Raw genomic sequence first — 10,425 nt, 5'->3', positions numbered from 1 at the left:
TTTCTTTGCTACTAGGCAATAAATCCCTTCACCTCAACCAGTAACATCTGTTTTTTTTTTTGTTGTTGTTGTTGTTGTTGCATCCAGCCAACCCCTAGAGGTTGGATTGTAACACTGCATCTCTCATTGCTAAGCTCTGCTTGGGAAAACAAAACAGAGGTTTAAAGATATCAATATTTTTTTTAAAAGAGCTGATGTCATTGGTGAAGTAAGGACTCTCAATAAACTGCATCTTATACCTTTAATTTTAGAAGTGGCTATACTGTATTCCAACTTGATTCAGCATCAGAATAAAATCTTTTCACTACCCCTGAAGAGCTTATAAGCAACTAGCCTTCTGTCTTATGGTTCTTGGAGATGTTTCACCTCTAATCCTAGAGGCATCTTCAGTTCGGACTGATGGGGAGTCCCACATAGATATAATCAACCACAAATCACATGATTGATGGCCCATGCCTCAAAGTGTGAATGAAAGACATTAATGGTGATGAAACTTTCTGAGGAGAAATCTCAAGACTGCAAGTACCTGATAACTGCTGTTGTGGCCCCCTCCTACCTTTAGACAAAGCTGTTTCAGTTCAGCGTAGTTGTCTTTCTTCACCCCTCCCTCAAATCATCAGTCTGCTCTGTGCATATTATGAACATTTCTTTTCTCAAAGGAGGGTCCCTTAATTTTAAAATAACACAGATGCATGGCTCGACACTGGACAGCCAGCTCCTGAGAACAACATTCTGCAGTCCACCTGCATCTGAAAGATGAGGAACACAGCCATTCACACCTGGACGCATGTGAGTATTGGGTTGCTAATGTGCTATAAGCCATGGGAGTTGGAGGTGACAATCCAATCAATCAATCAGCTGGTCCTGAAGAAGCCTCTTGGATGGGAGGTGTAACATCCTCAACAATCAAAATAACATTTGGCTTCCACGGAAGCTCTTAGGATTACCCTGACCTGGATGTCTGAGGATCTACGCAGCCATGTTTTCACAAGTCAAATGCTGGAATGAATTCTGTTGAGAATGCACGTTTTACGGTCAGATGAGGTTAAAAATGAAATCTAGATAATGCAGAAGTCAATGGAAACTGCAGCAGCTGCCACAGTTGCACTGAAACACCACCAGGGGGAGAACTGACTGCAGCCAGTGACAAGAAACTGAAACTGAGTGTCCTCACTTGAAACATCTTCTTGCATAATCCAGAATATGCACACAGCAGCTCAAATTTGTGATGATGTTCTGCTCTTTTTCCTTTCAACTGAGTCAGCAGCAGACTTTGATAAGCACAGCAGCATGCCCCAATATGCCATAGATGTGAAGTTTGATGTCGCTGTTATGCAATATGCATATTCCACATGAGACATATTGGATATTCATATTGTAGGCTGAAAAGCAACAGCATAGAAGAGAGGAGAAGACGAGAATAAGCAAAGTTTAGCAACTGATACATTTCAAAACAAGTATTTTGTACTCTCAGATGATTCATAAACTGACCAAATGTCCTGATGTACGATGAAGAAAGCAAATTTTGAGGGTTTTAGCATCATGCAAACATTCAAGCCCATTGTTTTGTCATCTGTTGCAGCACTGGATGTTCTGTCTGTCGGATTCATTTACATATCAGATGTTCCCTTCATCCTGAAATGAATAATGTGAGTGAACATCCGGAACAGAAAACAACTGTGTGTGTTTGTGTTTTTTCTGACCATTTTTTTTCTTTTTTTCATACAACTGCAGACAGTAATTATGCATAGACTGTTTGTTGTTCATGTTGTTTCTGTTTAGCTAAGGAGCCCACATTCATATTTAATTCCAAAGACCAGTTATTATGAATATTACTAGTTATTATTGTATGTTTTTTATTATTATATGCCTGAAAATACACTCATTTTCTGTCTTTCCATTGTCTTTTTTCATTTGTTGCAAGACTTAGGTGACAAGGCTGCTACAACATCACAGCTTCACAGTGGCATTTTTAAGGTGCTATTAAGTCGTTTTCAAGCCAAAGCATTTCAGTCTTCCTCCCACATCTTCTTTTCTGTCATTTTTCATGACCCGCCATTTTCTCTCCTCCTATTCCAGCTCTTCACACATCAACTCCTGCTCTTCTCACTCCTCTACTGTAATTCAGATCTGAGCAAAACTGTGTCGAAAAAGTGGTTCAATGTTTGATGTAACTGATCTTTACACATTACACAACTGATGATAAACATTTAATCTAATGCACAGACAGATTCTGCTTTGGGAGTCTGCCCTACATTTGCTGTTATGATCCAACCCTCTGTGTCATTGCTCTCATTTATTCTTTTTTTTTATTTTTTTACTGTGTCTGAATAATAGATTCCATTTACTTTTTATATCCATTTGGGATGCTAACCAGTAATTATGTCAATCAGTACATAAAAATAGCACTGAACAGGTGGTCTATAATTAGTTGCTTTTAGCTACAAATTACACCGGAACACGCACTAATTTCATCTTTTGCCACACATAGAAACCTTGATAAAGATTGCATACAGTATTAACTTTAAGTTCAGTTTAGCACAATCTGTTTAAAGCTGCACTAATCAATGTTTTAAAAGAACTTGTAGTGAAGAAACACCTGAGAATTATCACCAAACTCTGCTGTTCCCCTGAGCATTACACAGTGCATTAATTAATTCATCGTTTTGGTTTTCCGGCCTGTACACAAGCTCTAATCTCATCATCCCCTGTTCCCCCCACAGACATCTGTTTTCAGCGGAAGAGAGGGTGTGATTAACCCCCCATACAACACATGTCCTTAATCAAATGGATGAAAGAAAAAAATTAACGAGACGGAGAGGAGAGGAGAATATAAAGACCCAGATGTCTTTATGAGGAGTTGGTCCAAAGAAAAGTGTAGATTTCAGACTCAGAAGTACAGTTTCAAATGAACGTTAATGTTGCTGTGCATGTTTCCGACTGTTAAAGTAACTCTAACTAACCCTATTTTTTAAAAATCATCTGTATCTTTACTTTAATTCTATAAATGGTCACATCTATATATTGCTACAATTGTGAATCCTTTTTTTGTGATATTCAAGGTGTGATGTTATGATATTTCGTTGCAATGGACATACTTTAAACAAGTGAAATATTTTGTCAGTGTGCGTGGGAATGAGTCGATGTAAGACAAAGCAAACACTTTTCAAATATTCTATCAGCAAATTATTTAGTTTTAGACCTACAATATGCTGTCACTTGATAGGTCAACTTGCAGATGTTCTACTTTCAGACATTACATCAATGATCCTGCCTTTACCCTAAGTCAGCTGGGATAGACTCCAGCCCCTTGCGACCCTAGTGAGGATTAAGCAGTGTATAGACGATGGATTGATGGATGGTTTGTACGATTGTGCGGGATGTTTTCTATCTTCTTGCAATTTTTTGTAACAATATAAAGGCTTTACTGGGTGCTTTAATCCAGAATTTCTCATTGTTAAATGAGAAATAAATGATGAAATATAAATAAAAGTAAATAAAGAAGATAAAATTTCCCTCATATGATCCAGTCTTTTCCTCTCACCTTCTCTTCGTGCAGTCCTACCATTCATAGATGTTTTTATTTCCCCCTTTGGTATCTACATATTGATATATAATGGGGCCAGAGGAGCTTCATGTCTAATACATTGAGATTATTCCTCTGTCACATCCTGTTGCATTTTGTTTGATTTGTGATGAAAGAGTTTCTTTTCATCGGCATCTTATTTTTGATGTGTCGGATCAAACGCTGGCATGATCAAAAGACTTTGTGTGGAACGGGAAGTACTTTACAGTGTTGGGATAGGACTTTCTTTCATCCTAATTTGAAAAGTTTAGCTCGAGTTACTTCCCTGCTTCAGTCTGTTATCTAGTCACAGTTGTTTTGGCAATTTCAACAGGTGAAATAAACAGTTTATTGATAATGAATGGAGCACTTGGGTTCTAAAGATGGTAGTCAGGCTGAGGTGATCATGAGAGACATTAGGATAGATGAGCCTGATTACAAAGATTGAATGCAAGGCTCATTGTTTTATATATTAAAATTCTTGGCTGTTGAATTGATGTTTGTCTGCATGGTTTAGGTGCTGAAAAGAGAGAAGAAAAAGTCTGACTATGCAAACAAAGCAGGAAGCATTAACAACAGCAGAACTAAATATGTGAATTTTAATGTTACAGAAATTTTATTTGAATATTGGAATGGTTTGATGTTACTGATGCTTTTCTAGTTATTGTTTGATTTCAAGGAATTTGTCTGATGGGGACTTGTTACACCACTAATGAGTAATTAAAATATGCTTGTGGTGTTTCTTGTGCTAAATATGATGATTGTGACAATTATGACAAGATGACAAGTTGAGAGAAATTAGCAAATGTAACATAAGTAAACAGATAACGTTAACAACAGCACATCTATCCATATTTGTCCTATTTGTACCAAACTTTTTCACTTAATTTGTTTAGACCATTTGACCCTAATCTGAATGCAGCATTTTGTCACATAAACTTTGTACAGTCAGCCTGTCTTACCTTGAATCTATATTTTGTAGATTAACTGCTGCATGATTTTATTGAATTGTCTGCATCTTGCTGTGATTAACCAGATATCATCAGTCTGTTCATGCAAACTGACATAAAAATCAATGACATGTAGAATGTCAGGATTTCAGTGAAACTACACCAATAACTTGAGGGATTGGGGAAAAAAATCTGAAAAAATGAAAGGCCACAAAAAGCTATTGGATATAGTTTAGATTTCTCGATACATCTATACAGCTCATTTTTATTCTGTTTAATATAAAGACTACTACATGCTTTTTATATCTCAGAATATAAAAACAGACAGGGAATGCGTAAAGCATATGGAACGATCTGTAGAGTTACATCAGAGCACAAGTTTGCAGTCAAGTATTGCATTTCTGTTTATAATTCAGCTACATGGCAAAGCGAGGCGTGCAGACTGTGCCGTGTCAGTGCTATTTGTATCTGCTTCCACTGTAAGCTGAATGGAAAGATCAGTAGTCATGTAACTTCGCGGAGTGTGCCAGGTCTGCTGAGGTTAATTGGATCACCCTCAGGTCCCACCTGTATCCTGAGACATGCAACACATTCCGAGTACCAGGGTGTGAGATTAGACCTGTTGACCGGTAGATTAAAACACCTATCAGGTACACCGGCAATGATGACTTTCCACATTCTAGCCAAGCGAAATATAATATGAGGTTTTGCTGCCAGTTCAAGCACAAGTGCCGATGAGGTTTTGTCTTGTGAACATTGTGCAGGGGCCAGGAAAGAAGCACAGTCTACCATGCATAGAAAACATTTCAACTTTGGTTTGCCCACAGTTGGCCCAAACCCTTTGTACAGATTTCTTTCCAACAACTCTTCGGGGAACATTCTTGTATGAACTACTGGGGAAAGAATGAAGCACTCGTGTGGTTGTAAAAAGTTTTTTGAAAGTGGCCCAGAAACAGTCCAGTAACTGTTGTCTGACTCCACAGACTTTATAATATTTGTGCAGCTTTTTATGCACAAGCAGCTGTAGCCAATCAAAAAAGTCACTGTGTAAATAAAATTAGTCTTGGAGATGTTCTGCCACAACGCCATTCCCTCTGCTATTTCTCAGTCTTCCTTCCAACCTTCCATTTGCTGCTCTGTTATCTTTCTCAAGGTTTAGACTCAACATTGTGGCTTTTCAGAGCCTTGGGCTGTTCTGTACCACAACTTTAGAATTCACTACTGCTAACCATCTGCCAGTTGGACTCTATTATACGGTTCAAATCACAACTCAAAACACATTTGCTTAAAATAGCACACCTATGATAACTCATATCCACTGTGATCATATTCTTGTTGCTTGAATATTGCCTAATTATGACTGATGCTTTGTAATGTGTTCTTGTTTGTTTGAAAAGCACCAACGAAGACAATTTATTATTTCTGAGTTTGATCAAAAGATGTTATGTTGATCAGTAGAGCAAAACAATATGTAGTTAGATTTCTTGGTCTACAGGCCACTGGCTCTTAAAATACCAATGCTACATTGTGTTAGCTAATGTTGAAAGGCTAATTGATGATTAGAAAACCCTTGTACAATTATGTTAGCACATGAATAAAAGTGTGAGTTTTCTTGGAGAACAAAAAATTTTCTCGGTGACCCCAAACTTTTGAATGGTAGTGTATATTTTGCATGTTGTTCCTTAGCAGTAATTTAAAACTGATATCAGGTGATATAAGGCATGAAGATCATTGGTCACTGAAATCTTTCCAAATGAGTAAATGGTAGAATTAAAGCTAAATATTGTATTGGGTTTACCAAAAATATCCCTTTCTACAGCAGTGATCAGCTTGTTGTTTATGCTTCACTGTTTCAAACACACTAAATGTTACATTTATCAACAGCCACTTACACAGACTGATCTAGTTGTATTTCATTAATTTAAAATCAGAAGAGAAACATAACAGAGGTCTATTTTTAGAATGCTAATGTGATTGCAACTACAGGCCAGTAAACAGGTTTCTGCACCACATCATCCACTGGTGCTGGTCAGAATAAGAAGCAGCTTTTCTGACATGGTTAGAGGCTACATGTCTGGTTTATAAATAGCACCGGTTTTTCAAAAATAACTGCAATGCTGGTGAAAGAATAGCTCTCATACCTGCTCTCAATGGCCACCGAGACCTAAAAACAACACCCCCAGTGATTGGATCATTGATCGGTGCTCTGATTGGCCGGCTCTGCTGTCAGTCGCTGGCTGCACTTGCTGGTTCGTTTAAACCCAGGATTTACGCATAGCGACTAATCTTCGTTTAGGTTACAGCCGTATAGGATTGTGTCGCAGCGAGACGCAGAAACAGAGAAAGAGAGCATCTGTTTGGAATATAATTTCACCCTTCGAGCAGCTCCATCTTTCTTCAGATCTGTCGAGGAGCAAACAGACGGCCTGAATAAACGTGTAAATGGAGTTTCAATCGCTGTCGTGACTGTCGTCCACCGCCTCTCACTCTGTAGAAGATCCTGCGTTGTAAGTTGCAGCAGCAGCAGCATCCCAAAAAACCACCGCAGCTCTTCTCCTTGGCAGACATGGGGACCGTCCTCTCTATATCTCCCGCGTCGAAGAAGGCGTCCATCATGGATGCGGAGGTCGGAGGAGATGGACTGAAAAACGACAAGAGCCTCAAGCGCCACTCCATGTTCGTGTCTCTCTCCTGGAAGAAGCTGGTGGCCAATTCGGCCAAGAAGAGCGCAAAGAAAGTCACCCCGAACCCGCTGCCCGCCCGAGAGCTCCCCTCCAGCCAGGTGGCGCAGCTCAACAGCGAAAACATCAGGAAGACGCACCAAACCGAAGAGAAGAAACCCAAAGCGCCCATCCCGGTGCCGGTGCCCACGGTGCCCACGCACAACAACGAGCCCGTGGTCCAGAACGGGAGGCTTTCCTCGGTGCAGAAGCAGCCCAGCAGCCTTTCTCTGGTGTCACCCAGGCGGATAGTGATCCAGGCGTCCACCGGGGAGCTGCTGCGTTGTTTGGGGGACTTCATGTGCCGCAGGTGTTTTAAGCTGAAGGAGCTGAACAGCGGGGAGGTGATCCTGTGGTTCCGCAACATTGACCGGACTCTTTTGCTGCAGGGCTGGCAGGACCAGGGCTTCATCACGCCGGCCAACTTGGTGTTCGTGTACCTGCTGTGCGAAGACACGATATCGGACAGCATCGACAGCCCGTCCGAGCTGCAGGGCACCTTTCAGACTTGCCTCTACCTCGCCTACTCCTACATGGGCAACGAGATCTCCTACCCGCTCAAGCCGTTCATGATCGAGGCGAACAAGGACGTTTTCTGGGAGACGTCGCTCCGGATCATCAACAGGCTGAGTGCCAAAATGCTCCAGCTGAACGCGGACCCGCACTTTTTCACCGAGGTCTTCCAGGACCTCAAAAACCAACGCGAAACCAACGAGTCCAACCTGGACCGCTGACATGGACACGAGTGGAGAGAGACGCTGGTGTAATTTAATGATGAATGTAAAAGATGCGCGCAAAGAAAAAAACGAGAAAGAAATCACACCTCGGGGTGGTTTTGAGTGGAAACCTTGCGGGCTTCTTGCGTCCTGGAGGGCCTGAATATGACTCTCATGATGTTACACAACTTCAGTGTGGTGTTTAGGCTACAGTGTAGGAGATTTCATAATTGCATGCCAATGGTATATAGTCCTCTTTTGTCTTGTTACCTGTGAGTGACGCAGAGATCGACTCCGTGGTACAAATCACATTCTAAGTGGCACTCAAATCCCCGTTTCATTCATGATTAGCCTACATTCTAAGTAAGTGAATGGATGTCGCAGTGAGGTGAGCTTCCAGGGAGGACCACAAATAGGTCCTGTGAGCCGAGACTGGAGGCGGAGCTGTCCGAGGTGCTGACCTGTGCAGCCATTCCTGCTCCACTCCCTGCTGTTTGAGTCACTTTCACGCCACAGAGCCAAGCGAGGCTTAAGAGGACCAGAATCAGCTCCAGTACGCATTCAGCTCATAAGCCTAAGCCTTGTAAAGGTACAGGTAGTGTATTGTACTCTTTTTTTTAAACAAGACCATCTCAGTCAGCTGGTAGTTAAGCTGTTGAACATGCAACAGATAGCAGAAGAAGGCTTCTTTGAAGGAGGCCAAAACACAATGCTTGGTTCATATGTCCCCCTGTGGGCAACAGAGGGGAAAAATACCCATCCACAAACCTTGACCATGCTGTATGTATGCCTATTTTAATATCTACTTGATATGTTACCGTTTTTAGCTCCTCTTGTGCTATTAAAAAGAAAAAAAAACACACCAAATCTGTCATTTTGCATTACCAGTTGTAGTAATGTAAGTTGGTTCAAGTTGAACACGAGGGTGCAGAAATGTACATTTAGCAATGGGAGTGTCTTTCTCTCCTCTGGAATGTGTTAAATTGCACTAAATGGGCCCATCAGTGGCCACGCAGCAAGATTATCAACCCGAGGCCTCTGTTATGTATTGCTTTTCAATACGAGTTGCCCACTGTGATGTACTGCTTTGCAACACATTGCAGAGGTCAACTAGAGACTGAATGGAATGTACAGTTTTTCAAGAGATTTTTTTTAAATCTCATATGTGCCAACTATAAAATGGCCTGGAACTATATGGTTTACATGTACATATCCCACGTTTTCAATTTGCTCTTTGTTTTATTTTCCTCTGCCTGTTTTGAAGGTTGGCTGCATACGATGTAGTTCGAGCATTACAAAAACAAATAGAGCTTAAAGGTCAAATTGTATTTTTTATTTTTTTTTGCCCTGTTCTGTAAAATGTGCTGTTTGCCTCAGTTTGCTGGCTTCAGTTCACTTTCAGTTCAGTCAATTCAGGATTCTTGAAAATATAAATATTGTAAAGATCTCATTATTAAGTGAAAGAAGACTATCATTTGCACATGCGTCATTGCAGTTTCTATAAGCTACAAGTGATTTGACTCCAACTCTGAAACCAAACGTACAGGGCAAACCTGATTGTCGAATGCTATGGTCCCTCCGAGTGATCATTTGTGATGTTGTGTTGTGAATCCATTTGCTTGGAAAGTGAATTATAATGCTGCTATTTTGCACAGCTGTGAACAAACCTGTGATGTTTTGCACAGTGGTATAAGATAATGGTGATGTACCAGTGTTTCCTTTCAGGTGCTGGAGTGTTTGCCATTACGTTTGCAGTTACTGACACCACCGGTTCTCGCTCTATAGAATGATCATCTGTGAATTCAATCTTTTGTACAGTTCTTTTTTGTTCCTATATGTCATCTATGGAAAGTGATATTTAGATGTGTGTTGTTTTCTGTGGTGTCATGCCACAGCTGCATCCACTCTCTTTACATGTTAATTAAAGGTCAGTACAGTAATTGTTTATGGTGACCATAATGAAATAAACCCAAACTTATCTAGGATCTGTTGTCTGTCCTCGTTTCATTCATTTAACATTGTGCCCTAATGTGTGCAAACATGCTTGTAGGCCATATTTGTACAGACATTGCAGTTTGTTGAAGTGGTAATTAACTCGGACAGCCTCTTATCCACACACCACACGCTAATCCTTGATTTGCAGTGAACCCTTGAGACATGATTATGCAATAGAAATAAGTCCATGACGAATATGCTTACCGGGATGTATTGACTATGTTACTTGAGGTTGCCATGAGATTGAGAGTCAAGAGATTTCATCGGTTGCCATGAAGCTAAAACTAATCACAAAGAGGAATGGAGGAGCTTACTGAGATCATTTTAAAGATGAATTAATTTAAGGTTGCAAAACAATGCTTGGAGAAGTATCTGTGACAGCAGCTGCATTGCATTCTAGAATATGTTGCAGGTGATAGTGTTTTAATACAGATAGGGCAGCAAAGCATGCTGACACATATAAGGGATATTTTTGGTAT

At 40.5% G+C, this 10,425-nt stretch overlaps 1 protein-coding gene across 1 annotated transcript; it reads left to right on the top strand.

The window, feature by feature from the left end:
* Positions 1-6,772: 6,772 nt before the first annotated feature.
* cdk5r2b (cyclin-dependent kinase 5, regulatory subunit 2b (p39)) lies at positions 6,773-9,936 on the top strand. The gene has a single exon (XM_022217765.2). The coding sequence runs from the start codon at positions 7,082-7,084 to the stop codon at positions 7,967-7,969; it is 888 nt and encodes a 295-aa protein (XP_022073457.1). The 5' UTR covers positions 6,773-7,081; the 3' UTR covers positions 7,970-9,936.
* The last annotated feature ends 489 nt before the right edge of the window (positions 9,937-10,425 follow it).

This window comes from Acanthochromis polyacanthus, chromosome 14 (genome assembly GCF_021347895.1).
Source record: "Acanthochromis polyacanthus isolate Apoly-LR-REF ecotype Palm Island chromosome 14, KAUST_Apoly_ChrSc, whole genome shotgun sequence".
Taxonomy (NCBI): domain Eukaryota; kingdom Metazoa; phylum Chordata; class Actinopteri; family Pomacentridae; genus Acanthochromis; species Acanthochromis polyacanthus.
The sequence above is the reverse complement of the archived record's forward strand: the minus strand, read 5'-3'. Positions and strand labels throughout refer to the sequence as shown.